At 45.3% G+C, this 25962-nt stretch overlaps 1 protein-coding gene and 1 long non-coding RNA gene across 4 annotated transcripts in view; one reads left to right on the top strand and one right to left on the bottom strand.

The window, feature by feature from the left end:
- LOC136794927 (uncharacterized) overlaps positions 1-6526 on the bottom strand; it is a 76171-nt gene extending 69645 nt beyond the window's left edge. For all 3 annotated transcript variants that reach the window (XR_010842393.1, XR_010842392.1, XR_010842394.1), the window contains exon 1: positions 6175-6526. This is a non-coding gene — a long non-coding RNA (uncharacterized lncRNA). The remainder of the gene's footprint in view (positions 1-6174) is intronic.
- A 153-nt stretch (positions 6527-6679) lies between these two features.
- Positions 6680-25166, top strand: MCM3 (minichromosome maintenance complex component 3). The gene is made up of 17 exons (XM_059076150.2): positions 6680-7048; positions 8275-8387; positions 8815-9023; positions 9490-9620; positions 11791-12029; positions 12497-12605; positions 13300-13453; positions 13797-13928; positions 14539-14747; positions 17180-17354; positions 17696-17822; positions 18621-18771; positions 21239-21379; positions 21871-21974; positions 22478-22563; positions 22969-23038; positions 24416-25166. The coding sequence occupies exons 1-17, from the start codon at positions 6971-6973 to the stop codon at positions 24612-24614; spliced, it is 2427 nt and encodes an 808-aa protein (XP_058932133.1). The 5' UTR covers positions 6680-6970; the 3' UTR covers positions 24615-25166.
- The last annotated feature ends 796 nt before the right edge of the window (positions 25167-25962 follow it).

Here is a 25962-nt window from a genome sequence, read left to right as displayed (position 1 = left end):
AAAGCTCTGTTGGATGAATAAAGACAGGCATTTTAAATATTTTGAAACTTCAAAATAATGATGTACAGTTTACTTGAAGGATAAGATAGAATAAAAACTGATTATAAATAATATCTAATTTACTGTCTCATACATAACTCACACATAATTGATTAAATGAATGAATAAACAAATGTTACAACACACATACAGATGCTAGCCCAACTTTTTTCAAAATTGAAGTATAGTTGATTTACAACGTTGTGTGATGCTATGCCATCTCAAACTATCCATCGTGTCCAGAGACAGGTCCCTCTATACCTTAAACAGTAAAATGAATAAGAAAAACTATAATGTACTAAGGTAAAAATAAAATCCACTGTCTTTTTAACTCAAGTAAAGTATTTTAAAATATAAAATATCTGTTTGCTTAATATTTAAGTAAATTCTACTGAGTCTTTTGGCTTAGATTCTGCATTTGGATCTTAACATACTCATTTGTTCTTAAATGCTATTTGATAAAGACATATAGATTGGGGCCAAATCCTGCCTCTGTCCATTACTGGTATGGGATTCTGGGATCTTTTAAGCTGTAGTCTCCTCACCTGTAAAATGAGGATTAAAAATAACCACATCACAAGGTATTGAAAAGATTAAATAAGATTACATAGTAAAGTACTTAGCATAGTGTCTGGCATAGAGAATATGTTTGTTGGAAGCCAACCTGTAGCCTCTGTGCCATGACAGGGTCATGGAACAACAATCCAAGACAGCGCTGCAGGGCAGTGCTGCGCCCAGGAAGCTGACTACATCTCTTCTGAGCTGTTTTGTAATTTTGTGCTTCTGCCTTGAAAAAGTACATGGGGAATTTGCCCCCCGTCCCAAGCTTAACCGTGTAAAACATCCTCTTCCCCCTCCCAAACCAAAACCTACGAATTGGGACTTTTTAACAACAGCCCCTGGCTGGTGGGAGAGAAAACAAACAACCTGGAAATGTAGGGTTGTTTCTATGGAAAACACCAATAATAAAAAAACAGTGGCCCTACATGGGAGTAATAAATGATTATGGGTATTGTTGGTTCTGGTATAAGGATAAATTAATCATACAGAGTCAACTGCCAACATTGGAATTGTTGACTCGTCCATTGAGACAAGGCTTCTTGCCCAGCAGAACACAGTGATAGATTAAATTGTGAAATATATTGTAGATAATTTAGTGGTACATTGTTAAGACTTGTCCATGCGGACCTCTGGGACACATAGGAAAGTTTAGGAAACTTCCTCCTCCATAGTTTCTTTTAATGGCTTGTTGCATATTAGCTTGGCTTTGTTATTAGTACGGATTGAACCTACTCTAAGAAAAAACAATGATGTTTTGAGAACCTTTAGAATTACTTTAAAAGTACATCTAGAAATATTAGGTACAATCTATTGTGAATATCTTCTGAGGTTTTAGTTAAACACCTGATGATGTATTCACTTAGGGTATAGAAATCTGACTGTGAGAAAATAAAGAGAGAGAGATCATGCTTGTACATACACAGTGTTATTGATTTATTTAACTTCCCCTCGCCGACGCTGTCCATCCCTCGGGTATTCCTGGACCTGCTGGAGCTGGACTCCCGCATATGTTCAATAAATTGTTGCTATTATTTCAAGCTAAATCATAAGCTATTTCAAGAGATAGATTTTTATACTCTAAGGCTGTGCTGTCTGATATGGTAGCCACTAGCCACACGTGGTGATCGAGCCCTTGAAATGTGGTCAGTCGAATTGGGATGTGGGTAAGTATAAAAATCACACTGGATTTTTTTTTTTCTTTTTTTGTATGCGGGCCTCTCACTGTTGTGGCCTCTCCCGTTGCGGAGCACAGGCTCCGGACGTGCAGGCCCAGCGGCCATGGCTCACGGGCTCAGCCGCTCCGCGGCATGTGGGATCCTCCCGGACCAGGGCACGAACCCGTGTCTCCTGCATCGGCAGGCGGATTCTCAACCACTGCGCCACCAGGGAAGCCCATCACACTGGATTTTTAAGAGTCAGTATAAAAAATGCAAAATACCTTATTAATACTTTTAAAACATTGATTACATGTTAAAATGATATTTTAGGTATATTGGGTTAAATAACATATTGCCAAATTAATCTCACCTGTTTCTTTTTACTTTTTAAAATGCAGGTACTAGAAAATTTTAAATTATATGTGTGTCTTGCATTATATTTCTGTTGGGCAGTGCTGACCTAAAGTCTCTGGTCAAGGACAGAATTAGGTATATAGGTGCTCAACTAATAATTGATGCGTTGATTTACATGGCTAAATCTCTTCATTTCATCACATTGGCACAGTTAAAAGCTTAAAAGACTGTATTTTTTTAAAAACTGCACACAAATCTAGACAGATTTACAGAGTGGAGTTATTAATAGAGAATCTCATATACTGTATTCATTCAGCAAGTTTTTGGTAATTTCTCCCTGTAAATCTTAAAGGACTGAAGCAAACCTCTTCAAACAGAGCTTCTGTGAAATTTGTGCAATTAAGAATGGGGATGACCTTTTATTTGGCAATTATACCTCAATAAAACTGAAAAAAAAAAAAAAAAACAACCCAAAAGAACGAAGATGACTTTTCAGGGACTAAGAAACCTGGCTGCTGAAATTAACCTTGGCAAATGACAATGAATCAACTATGTTGATTGGCAGGTCAACTATGTTGTCAAATCTAATGCGCAAATCCGGATCACTGATGCTCTCCGGTTCCTGGCTTTTCCTGCTCTTTGTAGCATATCTAATCCAAAAGATTACAGGAAGCAAAAGATGGGGCAGAGGCTAAGGGTCTCTCCTGTCTTTACCAGACATGCTGGCTAACTCCAGGGACCATTTAGTCTTCTTCCATGTTCCTTAAGCATGAAGTAAACGCCTCTGATGGCTTTCAACACTAGCAGAACCTGGGCCAACCAATACTCTATGAATACTCCTTTAGCCAATTTGCAGCAAAGACGGTCTCACTAAAAGAAGTGTGTGGATTGGTTCCATTGTAAGCTTTGGGTGGGAGTGTGAAGAGGGCTTGAATTTGGCTGTTTGAATTGTTCCAGATGTGCCAGTGTGCTTCCTCTCCTTTCTCCCCAACATCTCTTGACCCCTCCCCAAACACTAATTACCACCAACACCACCACTATCACCACCAGCAATGGTTAACATTTATTTAGTGCTTACTATATGCCAGTCATTTTTCTCAATATTTTCCATTTGCTATGACTTCACTGAATATTCAAACCATTATCTGAGCTGGATGCTACTTCTGTTCTAATTTTGAAGGTGAGAAAACCGAGGTACAGAGTGGTTAAGAGGGCTTCCACAGTCACATAGCTAGTAAGTAGAGCAGTCAGAAAAAGAAATGGGTCTGCTTGTCTTGGCGCTCTTGACCCTGGCTACAGCATTGGGAGAAGGTGCTGACTAGTCCATACCACAGAAGAAAACAGCTCTGCTTGGTCAGGGAAAGCCTGGACCTGTAGGTTATTCTTTAAGCTGCTCTGAAACCTAGAGGTGTAGTTTCTGACCTCCAAAATTTTGTGGTCTTTGAGTTAATGTCAAAAAGCTATAATGGGGTTTCCCTGGTGGCGCAGTGGTTGAGAATCCGCCTGCCAATGCAGGGGACACGGGTTCGAGCCTTGGCCCGGGAAGATCCCACATGCCATGGAGCAGCTAAGCCTGTGTGCCACAATGACTGAGCCTGCGCTGTAGAGCCTGTGAGCCACAACTACTGAGCCTACGAGCCACAACTACTGAAGCCTGTGCACCTAGAAGCCGTGCTCTGCAACAAGAGAAGCCACCCAATGAGAAGCCCGTACACTGAAACGAAGAGTAAAGCCCGCACGCAGCAACAAAGACCCTACACAGCGCCCCCCCAAAATAAATTAATTTAAAAAAAAAAAAGCTATAATGGATTATGGCACTTTCCTGAGTTCCTAAAGCTAGGGTTTTGTGTGTTCCAAATATTCCTTTTATTTTTATTTTATTTTAAAAATTGAAGTATAATTGACTTACAATATTATATTAGTTCAGGTGTACCACATAGTGATCTGATCATTTTATACATTACGAAATGATCCCCAGGATAAGTCTAGTTACCATCTGTCACCATCCAAAGTTATTACAGTATTATTGACTATATTCCCTGTGCTGTTAATACTAGTTATTAATCACAGGTGTTGTTTGAAAAGTTCTGCAACTTATAATATTGTTCATTGGTTTGAACAAAGATATATATCATTCAGTAAGTATAAATAATATTTATTATGGGTTTGTTCTGTGCCTTTGGGACTTCTTGGTCCTTGAGGACATGGAAAACTGTTAAGTATTACATATACTTTGCAATCCGTTTTTCACCGGCTTCCTGCATACTTTTGCTCTACAAGGAGCGAGACTGGTTTAGGTCTAGGGTGGAGTGAAAAGGGATGCAGAGGAAAAGCAAGAATGTGAGCAGATATGGAAACCATAGATGCCGTGCTTCATCAGGTGACACCTGCTTCTTCATTCTGGTAGAGGGGGGAGTTGGCTCCACTGGACTCGATGACATACATACAAATGCCCCTAACTTTTTTCTTTTAGCAACCTGATTGATTGTCCTTTCTGAGCAGTTTGGAGGAGCAGGGAATAACGAAGGAAACACTTTCTCTGCTCAAAGATCTCACGCCCTAATGCAAGGGAGAAATACCAATTAAATATCTGAGTGTCACCAACAAGGACCTACTGTATAGCACAGGAAACTCTGCTCAGTACTCTGTAATAAGCTAAATGGGAAAATAATTTGAAAAATAATAGAAACATGTGTATGTATCACTGAATCACTTTGCTGTATACCTGAAACTAACACAACATTGTTAATCAACTATACTCCAATGTAAAATAAAAATTAAAAAAAAAATCTGAATGTCCTTCACAGATGAAGATAATGACATTAAGGTAAATCAAGTCCTTAATCCAGAACCATGGCAGGATGGTTCCATGTGCTGAACTCCACAATTCTAAAAGGAATTGTTGGGAATTCCCTGGTGGTCCAGTGGTTGGGACTCTGTGATTTCACTGCCAGAGGGCCTGGGTTCAATCCCTGATTGGGGAACTAAGATCCTACAAGCCCCATGGCACGGCCAAAAAAAAAAGGAATTGTTTTTACAGTTTCCAAATTTGCCATAGGTTCATGGAATGTTACAGATTTTCTAATTTCTTCATCTTTTATATGAGAAAACTAAAGCCCACAGAAAAGTGTGTTAGAGTCAAAGGTTTGGTTTCTATATTTCTACTCCTTTGGACTTTCCATTGGAAATAATTTGATTTCTTGTTTGAACTAAGCTTCCCGGTTCTTTTAGTGTTAATTTCAAGTTGTTTCCAGAGAAGAGAATATTGTCAGCATTACCTTCAATATAGTCATAAAGTGACAGTATGATCAAGTGATAAAGGCATTCTCAAGTTAATGAGTAATTATCTCTTACAACATAATTGCAAACAGAATCTTCATCTAGAATTCCTTTCTTTCTTTTTTCTTTTTTTTTGCCTGTTAATATAAAAAAAAAGCAAGCAGGCAGATGACAGCTTTTTTCCTTTGACTAAGGATTGATGTATCTGCCCTCTAGGATGACACAAAAAATATGCTAACTATAAACTGTAAAATAACTAAATATATATATACACATACAAATAGATGCCATATATATTGATATTGTTTAGGCAGCTTATACTTAAAATACTTATCAGGGCACGATGAGTCCTGGAGACCCTCAAACATAATTTAATAATTAGCTGGCCTAAATTTCAAATATAGAATTACCAGGTGTCTAGTCCTGTTCAGTAAAATTAAAAATACATGCAGGGATGATGGGACTGCTGCTTACTGTGCACTGGGTGGTTACGAGGGTGTATACATAATAAAAATTCATAGAGCTGTATATGTAAGATTTGTGAATCTTACTGTATATAAATTACACCTCAAAAATAAAGGTATAAAATAGAAACAAATCGCAATATGCAATTGGTCTTTTAATTATCATTTCAGATTTGCTATATTTTAATTACTAATCGATACTTAAGAGTGCCTTGAAACACCTTTTTTGTTTCTCCTTGTGTCTAATTATCTTTCAATAAACTAAGTTTTTCAAAAAGAACTTGTGATCTTCTCATAAGGCGAGAAAACCTTTAACTTACCGTTGGCAAGTAGGATGGTGTAGTAATTACGTCCAGAATTTCGTTTTTTATGGGGTACTTCAAGCCACGGTATTCGGATGGCAAACGGGTCTCACTGAACTAAAGAACCTCTCCCAAAGATGCTGTGAATCTATTTTCCACCCCCAGATTCTCGAAATTCACTTTTTCCCCCTGGATGCCACTAGAGGTTGGTGGTTTGAAAAACATATATATGCACACCTGATTTGAATATATTTTTTAAACGATTTGCCTTTATGTTTTTATCCCTGCGTTCTAAACCTCCATGCTCTGACGTCTAGTCTACTTTCAGTCCAATCTCCGGGCTGAATTTCTTTACTCTGCGGCAGGTCAGGAAACCACAACTTGAAAAAAAAAAAAACCCTTAAAAAACATCCGGAAAAAAGGGGGAAGACTACGACTCTCAGAATGCAGTGCTCCCAGGTCTCGCCGGCCCTCCGGCTGCCCAATGACCGGGCTCCGCTAGCATACTCTCTTCCTATTGGTCAGCTTTCCCGTCAGTAGGGGCGGAGCGGAGAGGGCCCCGGATGGTACATTTCCCGCCACAGCGAGGCGCCGCGCGGGAAAACTCGGAGAAGAACCAGCTCTCGATTGGATACTCTCTATTCTCGCGTAAGAGGATTCAGCCAATAAGAATGTAAATACCCTCCAAGATACCCCGCCCCTTCCTTGAGGTTACTTTTGTTGGCGGGAAAAGTTGGGAAGTTTTCGCCCCGGGGCAGAGTAGGCCAAGGGTACTCCGCACGGCTCCGGTGGCAGAAGTTTCCATTCGGCGAGCATGGCGGGGACCGTGGTGCTGGACGATGTGGAGCTGAGAGAGGCGCAGAGAGACTACCTGGACTTCCTGGACGACGAGGTGAGAGGGGCGCCGGGTTGCGAGTCTAGGGCGCTGGGAGTCTCAGGGCCGCGCAGGGGCCGAGGGAGGCCGTGGGGCTCCAGGCTGCGGCGACGGGGCAGCGGCTCGGGACCTTCCGCCCTGATCTCGTAGCTTCCCTAGAGGCGGAGTCAGTGGTTAAAAGCGATCCTGTGACTTTTTCCTAGGTACAAATGGTGGCCGGGTCTCGCGAAAGGCAACAGGTTTCCTCCAAGTGCAAACCAGCTGCAAAGACCACGTTGATCACTCTGCTCTCTTAATTTGAGGGGAGGGTGAGGGGAAGAACGGCAGGAAAACGGTAGTGACCCTCCGCGTTTTAGGGTCCCCAGGTTTTAGTGACTGACTTCCTAACCGGAGATTTGGCCGCAGTCTTTTTTTTTCCGTATCTAGAGGGTTGCGGAGAAAGAGTATTGGTATGCAGATAAAAGGGGTTTTACATGCAATTTAAGACTGACAGCCGGGGAACGTTGGTAAAAAATCTTGAAGTGTTGATAGTGCTGTTTGTAAATGTAGCTAAGGCTCCGTACTCCTAGGTCCGGACGTAGGAACTCTTTGTATATTATACAGATGATAGGGAAATGAAATATTTTCATTCCGTACAAAATTCTGCAAGGAAAAGTCACTTTGATATACATATTAAAGTCTGTTTAATTTACACTCTGACAGAGTTTTTATTTGTTGTCCTCGTAGACTTACGAGCTCGTTTTTTTGTTTTTTTTTTTTTCTTTGCGGTACGCGGGCCTCTCACTGTTGTGGCCTCTCCCTTCGCGGAGCACAGGCTCCGGTCCGGACGTGCAGGCCCAGCGGCCATGGCTCACGGGCCCAGCCGCTCCGCGGCATGTGGGATCCTCCCGGACCGGGGCACGAACCCGCATCCCCTGCATCGGCAGGCGGACTCGTAACCACTGCGCCACCAGGGAAGCCCACGAGCTCGTTTACCCATTAAAGGTTGAGAAATGACTGCACACAGAAGAGCTGTTGGTGATAATGGGAATAATATGGACCTTGAGGAAGTCATTATAATTCATACACTGGCCTCTTAGGGTGTATTTGGAATCCGAGGCTAGTGAGTGAAAACGTGGGAGAAATTGGGGTTCAGATGTGCTGCAGAGATGGATATATTTTTCTTGCTGTGAGAGCTGCCTCTGTTTAAAAACATCTGAGTTTTGAATTTGTGGCTGCTGTGGCATATGGTGGCTATTTTGCAGGAAGACCAGGGAATTTATCAAAGCAAAGTTCGGGAGCTGATCAGTGACAACCAGTACCGGTTGATTGTCAATGTGAATGACCTGCGTAGGAAAAACGAGAAAAGGGCTAACCGGTGAGTGGCTGGGGGTTTCCAAGGGCACATCCTGGCCCTGAGTGAGAATGGCTCCCCTCTCTTTCCTGAATTGGAGCAGACTTCACAGGAGAGGACCTTGATGAAATGTTTTTGACCCTGAAGCCCTTAGTGTCTCACCAGCTCCTATGTTTTTTACCTCTTCCCAAAGTAGGTGGTGGACATTTTCTTCTCAAGAGCTCCTCCTTCCATGTTTAACTGACATCATTTCTCCATCATTGAATTAAAAGTTGGCCCTCAGTTCTTATGTATTGTACTGGGCTGTGTAGGACGGCAGGAGAGAGTAGAAGCTAGATTTTGCCATCAAAGCTTTGATGATCTAAGAATGTCCACTCCCTTCTGTTTTGTGGGTCAGTTTTTTGAGTTCTGCCCTCTCTCCCTAATGATTCTTTCTCTTGCCTGTCTGCAGCCTCCTGAGCAATGCCTTTGAGGAGCTGGTTGCCTTCCAGCGGGCATTGAAGGATTTTGTGGCCTCCATTGATGCTACATATGCCAAGCAGTATGAGGAGTTCTGTATAGGCTTGGAGGGCAGCTTTGGCTCCAAGCATGTCTCTCCCCGGACTCTTACCTCCTGCTTCCTTAGCTGTGTCGTCTGTGTGGAGGGCATTGTCACTAAATGTGAGTGGGCTAAAGTGGGGGGCTAACGGAATGGAGGTGGCATAGGCTTGGGGGGCTGGAAGGCAGGAGAGGCGGAGTAGAGTTGGGGAGCTAATGGCTTCAGAAAGGTGGAGCACTGAAATTACGGGGTGAAACTTGGAGGAGCTCAAGTATTTCACAGTAACTAGGGGGACTGAGTGACCACCTGTGCCAGCAGAATGATGAAGTTTTCTGAGAGTGGACGAGTCTTGGCTCTTGGCAGTCTCCTCATTCTGACCCTGAACTCCTACTACTTCCCAGTCAGGATCAGCTGTACTTGAAGTTTTACTTGGATTATGGTGTTGTTCTAGGCATAAAAGTGAATTACTGACAAGTAGTATTGAAATTGCTCAAGTAGTTGGAAGAACACAGTATTTGGAGTCAACATGGGCTTGCCTGGGTTAGATCCTCCTTCTCACTGTCTAGTTGGGTGACTTTCCATTCCTAGGCTCTCTAGTTCGTCCCAAAGTCGTCCGCAGTGTTCACTACTGTCCTGCTACCAAGAAGACCATAGAGCGACGTTATTCTGATCTCACCACCCTGGTGGCCTTTCCGTCCAGCTCTGTCTATCCTACCAAGGTGAGGAGGATGAATTGGTTGGACCTCTCTCTTTTTTTTTTTTTTTTGCGGTACGCGGGCCTCTCGCTGTTGTGGCCTCTCCCGTTGCGGAGCACAGGCTCCGGACGCGCAGGCTCGGCGGCCATGGCTCACGGGCCCAGCCGCTCCGCGGCATGTGGGATCTTCCCAGACCGGGGCACGAACCCGTGTTCCCTGCATCGGCAGGTTGATTCTCAATCACTGCGCCACCAGGGAAGCCCTGATTGGACCTGTTTAGAGGTTGGGCTCGAAGATGTCTGTTTTAATGCAAGTAATTGGGTAATATCTGAAGTGTTTCTTCTAGATGTGAATAGAGTAAAAAGTAAGGGTTAATTTGAAGGAAAGATTGATTACTAGTCAGGGTTTAATTTGGAAAGTCCACAATTCTTTTTTTTTCTTAAAGAAAAAATATTCTCTTTAGAAAACTTAGAAAATTATGGAAGAATTGAAAGAAGGAACAAAAGTCATCTAATGTACGTTGATCTTTTAGCAAAGTTATAATATATGATTTTGTAATCTACTTAGAGTAATATGGAAAAATACTTATGCAGTAATGTTACTCTGAAATCTCTGCAAATATTTTACTGTGGATTTGAGAGAAGATTGACATAGAGAATGGCTTTAGTCTTGGTGTTCAGATTGGTCTGCATTGAGGATGGTGCGAGGTCTTCTTACTTAGAGACAAAAGAAGATGACTAATACTGATTACTTGATGTCTGAACACATTTTATCCCTGCCATCAAATTTTAATTGAGAGCGACTGTATCCAAAGGATTGTCGGGCACTGAGGAGGACACAGATGTAAAGAAGACCCAGTCCTTGTCTGCAGTTTTATCAGCTGGTGGAGGAATCGTAACATATAAACAAGACTGAGTGTCTTAGAATTGTAACTGAGTCATACTTGAGAACCATTTAGTCTATCTCAGGTGAAATGTGAGGCTCGGCGAGGTTGCTTATGTTCCAGTTAGTGATGGCCCTGAGGACAGGAGCCTGTCTTTTTACTCTCAGGCCAGTTGCATTTCCTCAGTCACCCAGCTCTCTTGTTCATTAAGGTCGCTACTTTCTAGAATTTATTCTCCAGGAATTACTCAGGGGTACTCTGCTGATTGCTGTGGCCAAGCTTCTTTGCTCAGGACCTGAAATACACCAGACCAGGTCTCCTGGAGGTTGTCTAGTGTGGTTCTTAAGAGCATGGGCTTTGGTGTTAACTGTGTGACTGTGGAGAACTTCTTTAACCTCTCCCAGCCTCAGTTTCCTTATTTGTAAAATGTGGAAAATACCAGCTTTGGGGACTGAGTTGTGATGATTACATGAGATAATTTCGTGAAGTTACAGCACAGTGCCTTGCACATAGTAGGCACTCCACAGTGATAGCTGCTGTGTTTCTAGAAAATTCAAATGGCAAGGAAGTAAAACTTTGAAATGTTTTTATTGAAGTTTAATATACAGAAAAGCTTACATAAGTGTACAGCTCAGTGAAATTTTACAAGCTGAATGTAAAGTCAGCATCCAAACCAGGAAACGGCACCTTACTTGTTCTCAGAAGTCCCTCTTGAGGCCACACTGCTCTCGAGATCCTCACATCTAGCATCTTCGAGTACTCTTCCCTGTTTTTATGTTTTATCTAAATGCTCATCTGTGTTGGGCTTCTTTTGTTGAACATATGTTTTTGAGTTTCATACATGTGTATAGGTGTACTCCATACATTTTCACTGCTGTGTAGTAGTCACTCGTGTGGCTCTACCACACTTATTTAACCATTCTGTTGATGGCATTAGGATATTTTCTAGATTTTGGCTATTTGGAATAGTGCTGCTGTGAACATTGTAGTGTGTGGCTTTGGGTGAACGTTTGTGTTGGGTATTGCCTAGGAGTAGAAATACCGAGTCATAGCATAGGGGAAGTAAGGACCTCAGTGTAGATGTTAATACAGCCGTGGTCCCTTCTGGCTGTAGATCACCCCTTCCATTAGGTGGTTTGTAACTAGAACAGACAGGAATGGAAAAAAACTGGAGAAGATATTTGGGGTTTATTGTTCCTGGAGACTAATCTCGTGAGGTTTACCTACAAATTATGTTTGTTTCCTACAACAAACGAGTGTGGCATTCTAAGACAGAGTCGAGATGACTGCCTCTCTGTGTGCCGTTTCCAGGATGAGGAAAACAATCCCCTTGAGACAGAATACGGCCTTTCTGTCTACAAAGACCACCAGATCATCACCATCCAGGAGATGCCGGAGAAGGCCCCCGCTGGCCAGCTTCCCCGCTCCGTGGACGTCATACTGGATGATGACTTGGTGGACAGAGTGAAGCCCGGTGACCGGGTTCAGGTGGTGGGGACCTACCGCTGCCTTCCTGGAAAGAAGGGAGGCTACACCTCAGGGACCTTCAGGTAGATGGTTCGTCCTGAGGTGTTTGGAATGCTGCTGGCAGAGTACATTCTGGTAGCAATCTTTCTCCAGTTTGCCATCTTCCCCTGAGTTATGTTGGACTGGTGAAACACTCTGCCTGCCTGGGAGATAAAACTCGCCATACTGTCTTATGCTAGAAGTGGGAGTTACTGGTCACGTGGTTACAGCCTCCTGGCTTACCTGGGGGGTTGCTTGCATGTTCCCACCTCCCTCCCATACACTGTCCCAAGCTCTGTGGGTCAGCAGGAGGTAAATTCCCAGGGTGAAGCACCGTCAACATATTTGTGTCATAGATGAAGAGAATCAGTGGTTGAATTCAGAATAGCTTTGCTTCTCTGTTTTTTTCTGTTCTTTATTTTTTTTCTGATTTGCTGTTCTAGGTTAGGAGCCTAAGAAGGCTTTGGTGTTAGGAACTGAAAACAGCCTCTTACTGTCCTCTCTGTCCCAGGACTGTCCTGATTGCCTGTAACGTGAAGCAGATGAGCAAGGACGTTCAGCCTTCCTTCTCTGCTGAGGACATAGCCAAGATCAAGAAGTTCAGTAAAACCCGTTCCAAGGTCTGGCGTCCTTTGAGGATTTAAGGGTGGGGATGGATTTGTTAGGGTCGTATTTGGGCATGGCCGTCTTTGTACTGCATCAGGAGGAAGGTCAAGGCTTTTTCTCTGAAGTGTTTGGTGCCAGCTTCTAGTTTTGAGTCAGTAAGCAAAAGGGTGTTTTGGCTGTTTTTCTTTAATATTTCTGTTGTGCTACCTGCTAAGTGAACCTAATACAAATATTAGGAGTTAGAATATTAGTGTATCAGGGAGTCTGTACGGAATACACCAGCGATACATTGTTACTTAAAGATAAAATTTGTTATCTTTGTTTTAGTTCTCTAATTTATTTTTCTTTAAAAAATTTCTCCTTTTAAAGACAGAATGTTCACATTTAGAATTGAACAAAATCTATGCATGTGTGACAGAGGTTACTGCTGAAACACAATACATATTCTTATTAAAACTAAAATGTTTTGAGCCTAGAAACACTTTTTTTCCTAAAGATTAAAGCTCTGAGCAGGTTTTGGAATCCAGGCTTCCTCTGTGTCTGTTCTGATAATGCTCTGATCGGTGTGAAAGTCTTAGAGAAGAAGCTTTTACAGTTAAGAACAGTGTATTTCTTCAACCATCTTCTGTGGGCTGAAGTATGAAGTGAGTTCATCCAACCCCATGGAGGCTCCTTAGGCTTTTCACTCTGTGGTTGTCCTTCCTCCAGGATATCTTTGACCAGCTGGCCAGGTCGCTGGCCCCCAGCATCCATGGGCATGACTATGTCAAAAAGGCAATCCTCTGCTTGCTCTTGGGAGGAGTGGAACGAGACCTAGAGAATGGCAGCCACATCCGTGGGGACATCAATATCCTTCTAATAGGTACGGTGTTGGGGATTTTAGTCTCCTGGTCTCCCCCTGTGGGGTGTGGTTGCAGGAATCTATCATCTGTCAAATTGTATGTCTGTACCTGGCGGTATTTCAGTCCCATCAAAGGGCAAAAGTCTAAAATGAATTTTTAAAATTATTTTCATTATTTCTGGGGTTCCTGATTTATAATGTCTAAAATATATTCTTCTGTGAATGGTAAAGGGAAAGGGAAAGAAATAATATTAACAACCTGTTACTATATATTTCTATTGTGTCAAGAGCTGTGCTAGAAAAGCAGCACTTGCTGGGGGCCAGGGGAGTTTCCAAGAGTCACTGCTGCCCCGTCCCATTACAGGAGACCCATCGGTCGCCAAGTCCCAGCTTCTGCGGTACGTACTGTGTACCGCACCTCGGGCCATCCCCACCACCGGCCGGGGCTCGTCTGGAGTGGGTCTCACGGCCGCTGTCACCACAGACCAGGAAACAGGTATGGGTGGAGGGGTCCTTGGCAGAGGTCCAGCAGTGAGATGCGCATAGATGGTTTGAGCTTGCTCCAGGCGCTGGCCTGTATTGGGAAGATACACTCGAGAGGTTAGTGTGGGCCAGATTGGAGAGGACCAAGTATCTGGCAACAATGGGTAAATTATTGAAATGTTTGGGTGGCCCTCTAGTGACAAGAATTTCTCCTGGAAGGCTGTTGGAAAGAGCTATGAAGGAGAAAGCTTTTGACATTTGAAGGGAAATAAAAATGAAGATTGTACTGCTTTATACGTTAGAGGAAGGGATTTGAAGACCAGTGAAAAGAGAACAGAGATCTAGTTGGGAAATGGCTTGAAGATGAGGATAAAGAGAGGAAATCTGTGAAGGAAGTGTGTTGGAGGCTAGCTGCTTAGGTATCAAAGTGGGACAAGGAATACTGTTCAGATAGCTTGAAAAGCTGACCCCAGGGTTTCCTCTGAGTCTAGGAGCTGATACCTTTTAACTACACTCTTGTTCTCATGTATGGCAGTGCGAGGTGCTTAGGAAGGAGACTGACATCTAGCCCTGTCTCCCACAACCTGGATGGTAGTGTGTGTTTTTCCCTCCCCACCTCCCAGGGGAGCGGCGTCTGGAGGCGGGGGCCATGGTCCTGGCTGACCGAGGCGTGGTTTGCATCGATGAGTTTGACAAGATGTCTGACATGGACCGCACGGCCATCCACGAGGTGATGGAGCAGGGCCGAGTCACCATCGCCAAGGCCGGCATCCACGCTCGGCTCAATGCCCGCTGCAGTGTTTTGGCAGCTGCCAACCCCGTCTACGGCAGGGTGAGTGGGATCAGGCACTCAACTGTTGTCCTCACCTTCATTTGGTTTTGCCGAGTGACTGGGCTGCGAAGTTTATTCCAGGTGACCTGGGGAGCAACAGGCCACAGACTAAAGTAAGCTTGTCATCTTGTTACTGTCCTTGGTTTAGGGCACTGGTTCCTCACTGTTCATCCATGTCAGAATCCCCTGGAAAGTTATTTATTTAAAATAAGTTTTTAAAAATACAAAGAAGAGGGCTCCCCTGGTGGCGCAGTGGTTGAGAATCCGCCTGCCGATGCAGGGGACACGGGTTCGAGCTCCGGTCCGGGAAGATCCCACGTGCCGCGGAGTGGCTGAGCCCGTGAGCCGTGGCCGCTGAGCCTGCGCGTCTGGAGCCTGTGCTCCGCAACGGAAGATGCCCCAGCAGTGAGAGGCCCGCGTACCGCAAAATAAATAAATAAATAAAAAAAAATAGATAACCAACAAAGACCTACAGTAAAGCACAGGGGACTCTGTGCAATATTCTGTAATAACCTAAATGGGAAAAGAATTTGAAAAAGAATACATACTAGTATATGTATAACTGAATCACTTTGCTGTACACCTGAAACTAACACAACATTGTTAATCAATTATACTCCAATATAAAATAAAATAAATTTAAAAAAAATACAAAAGTGACCTACAGCCTCACAACCCAGGTAACCTACATTGACACTGAAATAAAAGTACTGCATGCAGATGGTCGGAGGATTTATGAACAGAGCAGAGAGATATAATAAGGAAATTAATAGCTTGCCTTCTCTCTCCTGTTCCTTTCCCAAGAGATGACCACTGACAGCTCTTGAGTATTTCAGGAAACAAAAACCTTAGCATGAAAAAAAAAACCCAAAAACAAAACTTTAGCATGTGCCAGTAAATACACTATCTCCTTGTTAAGAATTAATCTATTTATCTTTGTTTTTTAGTATGACTGTGATGTGCTTAGGTGTAATCTTTTATATTTATCCAGCTTCGGGTTTGCTGAGTTTAGGGATTTTGTTTATGTTTTCTTTTAAGCAGCTGTCTAGTATTCCATTGTATGGACTTATAATAATTTGTTTAACCAGTCTCCAAATGATGGGCATTTGGGGTTTTCCCTTTCCCCTCTGCTATTATGAATGAAACTGCAGTGAACATCCCTTTATGTGCATTTTGATAAGCATTTGGGAATGAATACTTAGCAAAGGAATCACTGGATTAACAGTTACATGCATTTTTTATGGTAGAGATTGCCAAATTGCCCCTTTTAAAGATTGTACCATTATAATACTACTAACTAATACTTACAGGTGCTTTATATTTATTAACCCCTTTCACTCTCACAATAACCTTGTGAGGTAGGTATTATCCTCATTTTACAGATGAGAAAATGAAGGCATCAAAGGTTAAGTAACTCGCCCAAGAGTCCCAAGCTAGAAAATGGCAGAGAGGATTCGAACCCAGAGCCCATGCTGTGTTCTGACAATTTATGATCCCGCGGTGAATGAGAATACCTGTTTTGGTGGCATTTTTTAAACATACTGGTGCCTAGTCCTCAGCCCAGAGTGTCTGAATCCAAATCTCTGGGTTGGGGCTCTTGGTAGCTATGGTTTAGAAAGGCTCCGTAGTCTAGTTCTAATGCATAGTGTGGGTTGAGAACCATACAGTTTTAGATTAATGGTAACATGTGTTATGTTATTCTGAAGAATTTCTCTGGGGAACGTAGGGAGAGGACGGCAGGTCCTGGAATGTGAACGTGGTCAGAATTGTTAACGTTACCTACGAGGCTGTCAGTCCTCTGACTGGGGGGAAGCATCAGCTCGTAGGCCCGGAGTTGAAAGATAAGAGTATAGGCGTTCTTGAGTCCCAGGAAAACCTCCCTTGATCCTTAAGACATTATGGTTTATAGATTATCACGCGTTTTTGTTGAGAGTTTACCCAGCACCTTCTGAGTAAGGAAGCCAGGGGTTCCAGGTGTTTCTGGCCTGGCCAGCTTGTCATGTGTTCGTAATAGGTCGGGAAGAGGGACTCGTCTTCCAGAGCTGGTCCTGCCTGGGGGTGGGGAGTGGAGTGAAGCGGGGAAGGAGAGGGCTGGTTTTGAGAGCCACAGTCAGCTTGCTAGAGGCACTGGAGCGAGGTGGGGGGCTCTGAGCTTGCTCAGGTCGGCTGAGCGTCAGTTAGAGGAGGGCTGCACATAGACGAAATGAATTCAGTTTCTTAGTAGCTTGGAAATGCTTTACATCTTCCCTGCCTATTCACTTTGCGTTTGAAGGTCTGGTCTTCTGTTCTCACTCACATAACCGATCCAGCCTCCTTGTTCTTTCTTCCCATTGATGTTGTCTCCACTCTCCTTTTTTTTTTTTTTTTTTTTTAAAAATCATCTCATGGAAGCTAAATCTCCACTCTCCTTTTTTTTCGTGTTCCCCACCCAGTACGATCAGTACAAGACCCCCATGGAGAACATCGGGCTGCAGGACTCCCTGCTGTCCCGATTCGACCTCCTCTTCATCATGCTGGACCAGATGGACCCCGAGCAGGATCGGGAGATCTCAGACCACGTCCTCAGGATGCACCGCTACCGGGCCCCCGGCGAGCAGGATGGCGACGGTGAGGCCGGGGGAAGAGAAAGGCTGACTGAGGGGAGGGCACCTAGACACAGGCCGCGCTCTCAGACCCAGCCTGGGGTTGGTGGGCGTGGTAGCGTCTGGGGTGATGTGGAAGGTGCCCTCGCCTCCCTGGTTCCTACGGTGTGTCTCTTGTCCGTTTCAGGGTCTGGGAACACCTTTGAGCGTCTTCTGTTGGCCAGGTGGTTCTGCCTCCTTATTTGTGGGGCTCACGTGTCTGCTTCCTTCTGGGTCCTTGCTTTGTGAGTCTTGTATCTCTTCAGAAGAAGCGATTTCCCCTGGATTCAGCTCTTTCTTATTCTTTCTCCCGACTTGGTTTTCCAGCTATGCCTCTAGGGAGTGCCGTGGATATCCTGGCCACGGAGGATCCCAACTTTAGCCAGGAAGACCAGCAGGACACCCAGATCTACGAGAAGCATGATAGCCTTCTGCATGGGACCAAGAAAAAGAAGTGAGCGTTCTTCATACCTCTTCCTGGAGGGAACCTGAGATTTGTGTAGAGCATGTTTATATGTGCTGCCCAGGCCAAGATCATGCTGGGAGTTGTAATCATGGGGGCCCGTTGTCTCTTCTGGATCCACAGATGCACCCTTTTTCATGGCCACTTGCCGTGTGAATGTTCGTGGGTGATCAAGCTTAGGTTCTGGTCTTTTCCTAAAATGGTCTGGTCTTTTCCACCTAACTGATGGTGGGTGTGTCATGTTACCCGTGTACGTGAAGTGCTGCACAAGTCTCGTGGCCATTCGTGGTGAGCTTTTGTTGAAGGGGCAGTAGATCGCAAGCACTGTAAAAGTTGCAAGTGGATTTGGATAAAGGAGACTTGTGCTCAGTGCCTGACATGTGAGATCCCATTCCTCTATTTTTAGCCTTGGTGCAGTCGGAAGCATAGTGTAATCTTCAAACCTATTGGTTTAAGAATGTGGAATTTGGAGTCAGAAAATGAAATTTGAGTCCACTTAAGATTCTCTGAGCCATAGTTTTCCCACTGATAAAATAGGACAGATAACACCTACACTTCGTACCGAAACCACCTACTTCACAAGTAATACCTAAGTAACACCATAGAATTAAATAAAAGTATGTGAGAGGGTCTTGTACATGTTGTGTATAAATGGGGTTTGTGACACTGGGTTCCAGGCTGTATCTGTGCACTGTCACGTGACCTTGACTTCCCCGAGGAGGGGCAAGGCTACGACCCCAGGGCTGTGGGGTGTGGCAGGGGAGTGAAATTTGTCGTGTGCGGGTCCAGGGAGAAGATGGTGAGTGCGGCTTTCATGAGGAAGTACATCCATGTGGCCAAAATCATCAAGCCCGTCCTAACGCAGGAGTCGGCCGCCTACATTGCAGAGGAGTACTCATGCCTGCGCAGCCAGGACAGCATGGGCTCGGACACCGCCAGGGTGAGCCTTCCTGTGGGACGGTGACCGGAGGGTGACCGGAGCCCCTCAGGGTGAGGCTGGGGAGGGAGTCCCCGCCCCCTGGGAGCACTGGAAGCATTTTAACTTAGTGATTCCTTACCTTTTTCTTTCTGGCCTGAAGGGCTTCTTGTTACACTATTGTAATCATTTCCTTTTACAAAGGAAAATGCAATGCGAACCCCAGAGCTAACGTGTTTCTCATGAGTTCAGATGACGTTGGCCTCCAGAAGCAGTGATTTATTCAGCAAACATGTGGGACTTCCCTGGCGGTCCATTGGTTAAGACTCTGTGCTTCCACTGCAGGGGGCGCGGTTTTGATCCCTGGTTGGGGAACTAAGATCCCGCAAGCCGTGCGGCACGGCCAAAAAAGGAAAAAAACATTCAGCAAACGTGAGCGACTTCTGGGAACTGAATGAGTCTCTGTTCTTACGTGCAGTCCCCCAAGAGCTCAGTCCTGGGCCCAGGAGGCAGAAAGTAGATGAAAAGGTCATATATACATATTTATGATTATATACCACAGTGTAGTACCCAAAGGGGAATGAATATGAAAGACAGTTGGAGTGTAGATGCAGAAGCTGTTGATTTTTCCTTTAGACTTTCCAGAAGGGATATGAATGTCAGGGAAGGATTCCCAAAGGGTATGATATTTGGGCTGGACTTTGAAAAAAAAATTAGGAGTTGGGTAGCCATGATGATCATCCAAGGCTATTTCTAGAAACCTAATATACCTGCCCGTGAAGTTATTGAAGTCTTTGGGGGCAATGTAGTTTATATAGGTAGGATTTCACAGCAGAAAGATCCAGGTCCCAAACCATCATGATGTGATAGAGACATAGACTCTTGGATTCAGATATGACCCCAGATCATCTATTCCAGACTTATACCCAGGCAAGAATTCCATCTTCTGGAATTCCTGCTGGGACTTCCTTGACACCTCCAGTGACAGCATGCCTAGTACATCACTGCACTGAAATGTTAGAATATTCTTCTATTTATTGAGCTTAAACCTGCTTCTCTGTGACTTCTACCCATGGGCCTTAATTTTGTTTTCTGGAGACTGTGTATGACTTATTTTCTTCAGATTAAACAGCCCCCTGTCTTTTAAATTGTTTTTCCTGTCACATGAACATGTTCCAGTGTGTCAAAGGCCCTCTCACTGAATACAATACACTATCTTAGTTGTGGTCTTAGTGGGATTGGTAAATCTCTCAGTTTGGGCTCTGTAGTTCTGCTTGTGTAGGCTAGCATTTCATCAGCTTTAGGTTATTCAAGAATTGGAGTTTATGATGGAATGTATAAGCTACATACTCTGGTAGCTTTCTAAATCATTAAAAAATTTGGTGAATTTATTTAAATATGAATGTATGTGTTTTTGAATGTCAGCTTGGCTGTAAGTGATAATTTAGAAAACCAGAAAGCAGAAGTGATCAGATACCTCCCTGAAGCATCATGGGATGGGGGATGGGAGGTGCGGTGGAAAGAACCAGCCCTGGACTCCGACCCCAGGGCTTTAGTAACCTTTGCACCTTGTGCACATCCTTTCACCTCCCAGGTCTCAGTTTTTCAACCCATAAAATGAGAAGGTTGGATAATGTTAGGGCTGCTTACCTAGGAGGGCCCATCAGAATCATCTGAAACTTTTTTTGTTTTGGCTGCACTGCGCGGCTTGTGGGATCTTAGTTCCCCGAGCAGAGGTTGAACCCGACCAGAGATTGAGTCCGTGCCCTAGGCAGTGGAAGTGTGGAGTCCTAACCACTGGACCGCCAGGGAGTGAATTCCCTTTTTTTTTTTTTTTTTTTAAAAGTACACATGTCCAGTCTTAAACCAGACATTCTGATCCATTAGACCAGGGATGCCGTTCAGACAATAGCATTTTAAAAAGATGAGCCCCCCCCCCCACCCGACACCGTGTGGGATACACCCACCTCTTTGGGAACCACTTGATAAGAACATGTCAGAAGTCTGCTTCTCCTCTGGACTTAAGTGGGTTTACCCAACTTTAGAAAGTTTGTCCTCTCTCACACCCCCACGTAGTGTGACATTGGACAAATTATTGGAAGCTCTTCGCGTCCCATCTTCCTCATCTCTAAAGCTGCTCCAGGTTATTAAGGCCGTTGACTGACACAGTGAACATAAAAGCGGGATCCTGGCGCGTTGCAGGCCTGCGGCAAAGGTTCTTCTTCCTCACTCTCCTCTCCAGCTGTAAGATGCTGGATCATCTTCTTCCCCGTTCACCTCGTTCTCCCTCCCTCAGCCCTCTCTCACTCATGTTTCCTTGGTTGTTTTTATCTTTCTGAAGTTTAGGTACTTTTTCTGGCTCCATGGCTTGGTTTTTCCAGAGCTTTTCTGGTGGAGTCTTTCCCTCTCTGTGCGGTGGGAGTGACGGGCATGACCGGCATGCCGTGGGGGGAGTCCTGGGTGAGTGGTCCCCCCTTGTCTTCTCCCCCAGACGTCTCCAGTGACAGCCCGGACACTGGAAACTCTGATTCGATTGGCCACGGCCCACGCCAAGGCCCGCATGAGCAAGACCGTGGACCTGCAGGATGCAGAGGAGGCTGTGGAGCTGGTCCAGTACGCTTACTTCAAGAAGGTGAGCATCCAGGTGCTGGGCCTGAGGCTCCTCTGAATGAATTGTCGGTGCTCGCGCCTCACAGCCGTGCACGGTTGACACCTGTATCTGGGTTGTTGGCAGAAAGCAGCGTCTTTCCACTGGCCTCCCCCGACTTAATCTCTTTGCTAGCATGGGGATTGTCTTAAATTTAAATTAAACACCTGATCTATAAAGAAATGAATCATTTTCCACTTAACCATTATGGGATAGACTTTTTTCCATTCACTTCTGTATTCAGTGAACGCTCCTTGAGCACGTACTGTGAGAAGGGTATGGCACCCAGCTTCCAGCAGTTTTAAGGATGGGTCGCAGCCGACCCCCTGCCCCTGGTCCTGGACTCAGCAATGACAGAGGCCAGGTCATCAGACCCAGGGAGTCACTGCTATGGATGGTGCAGGAGGGACTGTTCTTTACTCAGTCCCCGGCATCTGTGACCCTCCTGCCCACCCACGTGTGGCTTGGTGTCCTAGGTTCTCGAGAAGGAGAAGAAACGTAAGAAGCAAAGTGAGGATGAATCGGAGACAGAAGATGAAGCGGAGAAGAGCCAGGAGGACCAAGGGCAGAAGAGGAAGAGGTCGGATGAGGCACAGAGGAAGGAGATGGAAGACTTAGATTAGGGCTGGGGAGGGGCGGAGGGGAGCAAGGCTGCGGGGAAGGGTGACCAGACCAATGCCGCAGTGAGTCAGAGGGTGAAGGTGACTCGAGCAGAGAGGGAGACAGCCGCCTTTGTCCTCGGTGTGAAGCTTTTGGCCTCTTTCCTGCTAGGGAAGGGCTAAGTAGAGGAGCAGTAACCTGCTCGGAGGCTGTTTGAGTCCACATTTCAGAAGTCTTTCCTCCAGGTTATTTTCTCCTCTCACACCTGTGGTTGAATTTACGAGGGTGGGCGACAGGGCAGGAGCATTGGGAAGCAGGGCCTGCTGGCGCTCTGGTCCAGAGACGTTCGGTCTCTCAGAAAAGGCAGCAGTTTGTACAGGCCTGGGCCTAGTGTCCCATTTGGACTGTAGATGGTTCTCTGTGGTCAGAGGTGCAGGACGGAGCTCACCAAAGCCCGTCTCTTAACTGCTGTGGACATTTTAGGAGGAAGACCCGTCACTCAGATGCCAAGGATGGGGACTCCTATGACCCCTACGACTTCAGCGACACGGAGGAGGAGATGCCTCAGGGTAAGCGAGCGGCCCCTAGTGGTACAGAGATGGTCCCTGACTGCTGGCCCTTCAGTGCTCTGCCTGTTGCTTTTGCTGGTGGGTACTAGTGGGCTCCCCACTTGGGACCCTGTGTCTAAGAGGTCTATCCACGAGAATCCCGGGAAACTCAGTCAGAACTTTGGAAATAAGCTTTGCCCCCTTGTCTGCTTCCTCCCCGGTGAACTGTCCTCTTTGCCAAGCCTGGCGTGAGCATCCCAGGTCCCGTGTACTGAGGGTCCCCTGCCTGCCCTGGCCGGCCCCCGAGGGCCCCAGGAGTGAGTGTTGCAGGCTCATGAGGGCGGGGTTGGAGAGGGGCCTCTGGGGTCTGTGGACATGGCTTCACCTCGTTATCCTCCCACTCTCTGCCACCCTTTCCGCCTCAAGTGCACACTCCAAAGGCGACAGACTCACAGGAGACCAAGGAGTCCCCGAAGGTGGAGTTGAGTGAATCCAGGTGAGTAGGGAAGACCTCTCCCCGGGATGGTAGGAGAAAAGCTGTCATCAACGGAGCTCAGAACTAGAGGCCCGAGGGTTTTTAGAACATTTTCTACTCTGATGACAATTTCAAACTTGAAAAAAGTTGCAAAAATAGTATAAAGAATTCTTTACACTCTTTACTCAGAATCCCCAGTTGTTTATGTTTTACCATTTGCTTTATAAATAATTCTCTCTGGGAATTTTAAATCGATACCCTTGTGAGTTCAGGAAGCAGGGTCGTAGAGCAAGGACAGACGTTGTGTCTCACTGTCACCTTGGGTTCCTCTCTGTAGGATATATATATATATATTTTCTCCTCACTGAACTTTTGTCATTTGTTTTGAGATAAAGAATTTTTACCACTAGAGGTTCAGAAACAGTTTTATCTATAAATTTTATGTTTCCTGGATTTCAAAGTAAGTCCATGGCTAAGGTTTGCTTTTTTCTTTTAATACCTTAACAGACTCAACACAGTGTCTTCACTGAAAAAAGTTTGAACAAATTGAAAAGTATTTAGGAAAAAAACATTAAGATCAAGTATAATTCCATCCCCCAGGACAACCATTGAACTATATCTTTTTATTTTTTATTATTTTTTATTTTTTCGGTATGCGGGCCTCTCACTGTTGTGGCTCTCCTGTTGCGGAGCACAGGTTCCGGACGCGCAGGCTCAGCGGCCATGGCTCACGGGCCCAGCCGCTCCGCGGCATGTGGGAATCTTCCCGGACCGGGGCACGAACCCGTGTCCCCTGCCTCGGCAGGTGAACTCTCAACCACTGCGCCACCAGGGAAGCCCTGAACTATATCTTAAAGCACTTTCTGAATCAGCTCATGGAGATCTCTTTTCAGTGACTGCAGGGTTTCCATAGTATGGATGTGTGAATTTTTATTTATTTTTTCTAATGGTGGACATTTACCCTTCTTAAGACTGCTGTTTACAGTAAAACATTCTTAACATTTATCACTGTGCAGTGGTGGGGGAAGAGCTGTGGGGTTAGCTTTCTAGGAATGGATTCCTGGGGTCAAAGGAGATGCACTTTAAAATTGTAGTACATGTGACTAACTTGCCTCCCAAAGATGCCATCCAAGTTTGCGTTTCTGCCAATGGTATATGGATGCCAGTTTCCCACATGCTCAGAGGCCTCTGGTTTTTAAAATGCTGTTATTTCTCACTGTGCGGGAAGGTCTGTAATACAGCAACTTAGCTTTAAGGGGGAAGCTCAGGCGTGGAGCGGCCATCCGGGGCGGGCTGTGCAATTGGAGGATGCCTGTGCTGATGGACCCCAGCATCGATCTGGCCTGAGAACATGTGGGCCACTTCCTGCTCCTTCACCCTTTCTCCTGTCCTGGGCAGGTTGAAGGTCTTCAAGGTGGCCCTCCTGGAAGTGTTCCAGGGAGCTCATGCACAGTCAGTGGGCATGAATCGCCTCACAGAATCCATCAATCGGGACAAGGAAGAGCCCTTCTCCTCTGCGGAGATCCAGGCTGCGCTGAGCAGGATGCAGGATGACAACCAGGTCATGGTCTCCGAGGGCATCGTCTTCCTCATCTGAGGGCCCTCGTCTGTGGACTGTGGGGTTCGGCCAAGAAAGTTTCTTCCCGTTTCCTCCTCCCCCTCCCCCCAGCCTATGCGTTCATTCCCTGAATGTCAGTGTTGAATTGAGCTGAAGTGGAGGACCGGTGACCAAGCGGATTCAGGACTTGGTGGAAGCCTGGGGATGGGTCATGAAAGCTGCTTCGGGGTAAAGAGAAGAAGGTGGGCAGGATGAAGACGATGCATCTTCACTGCAAAGACTGGGCCACACTCCTCACGGCCCTCCCCAAACAAGCCACGCCATTGTTCGCTGTAGGTAACATGACTTCTGAGTATTTTGGGGGGCACAGCTGGTTTCTGTTCATCCTTTCTGTGTTGGCTTTTTATCCCCCCACCCCCAAGCACTTTGGTCTAGAGCAGACTTTGGGTGGTTCTGTGCTGATGGAGAGAAGCTCTGAGGCAAGTCCTAAGGCCAAGAAAGCTTGCTTTGCAGTAGCACTAGTTAAGACTTATACGTACTTTTGACTCAAATATCCAAGACGTTGAATAAATTTACCCATTGTGACCTTAATACTGTGTGATTTTATGGACATATTTAATTGTGTTTTTTTTTCCTTGAAAGCTCCGCCCTGCGGGATGGGCTGCCCGCGTTTGGACTGAGTCACCACAAGGTGGCAGCAGGCAACTGCACTCGGGGGGTTAGGCCTTCTCTGGGCAGATTTCTTCCTCAGGGATGTCAGCATTTATTGGTTAAAGCTGCAAACCCAGACAGCCGCAGGAGGCCAGTGAGTGAAAGTCCAGGAGAGTTGACCCTTTGCCTGGCTTTTCTGAGCAGGAATCAAAGCCCCTTCATGGAGAAATAATACCCAATGCATCAGATGCCTCAAAATCATGTGAATTCTTGCCCGTTAAGAGATCCCCTTTCAGGAGCGTTATGAAACGTTTTTTTTTTTTTTTTTTTTAAAGATTTTTTTTTTTTTTTTGATGTGGACCATTTTTAAAGTCTTTATTGAATTTGTTACAATATTGCTTCTGTTTTATGTTTTGTTTTTTTGGCTGAGAGGCATGTGGGATCTTAGCTCCCTGAGCAGGGATGGAACCTGCACCACCTGCCTTGGAAGGCGAAGTCTTAACCCCCCAGACTGCCAAGGATATCCCTTTATGAAACCTCTTAACACCTGTTGTCCAGCCCTTGGGGTTTGTTAGTTTGTTTGCACAGAAGTTAGTGGAGGGGCCAGGGCGGGACTTCTATCCTGTGTATGGTTTAGGTAGCTTCTGAAGAACTTTTGAGGTTACTTAAATAAAAAGAAAAAAAAAAAAAAGCGTGACTTGATGAGGGGCCTGGGTCACATGGATTGGAGCTGCTC

Source organism: Kogia breviceps, chromosome 10 (genome assembly GCF_026419965.1).
Source record: "Kogia breviceps isolate mKogBre1 chromosome 10, mKogBre1 haplotype 1, whole genome shotgun sequence".
NCBI classification, from domain to species: Eukaryota; Metazoa; Chordata; class Mammalia; order Artiodactyla; family Physeteridae; genus Kogia; species Kogia breviceps.
The sequence above is the reverse complement of the archived record's forward strand: the minus strand, read 5'-3'. Positions and strand labels throughout refer to the sequence as shown.

Excerpts from the sequence above, each read along its gene's own strand:
- MCM3 (XM_059076150.2), top strand. The coding sequence starts at position 6,971 with ATGGCGGGGACCGTGGTGCTGGACGATGTGGAGCTGAGAGAGGCGCAG. Across the intron at positions 17,823-18,620 it reads CATGGGACCAAGAAAAAGAA|GGAGAAGATGGTGAGTGCGG; the intron begins GTGAGCGTTCTT and ends GTGCGGGTCCAG. Across the intron at positions 23,039-24,415 it reads GTGGAGTTGAGTGAATCCAG|GTTGAAGGTCTTCAAGGTGG; the intron begins GTGAGTAGGGAA and ends TGTCCTGGGCAG.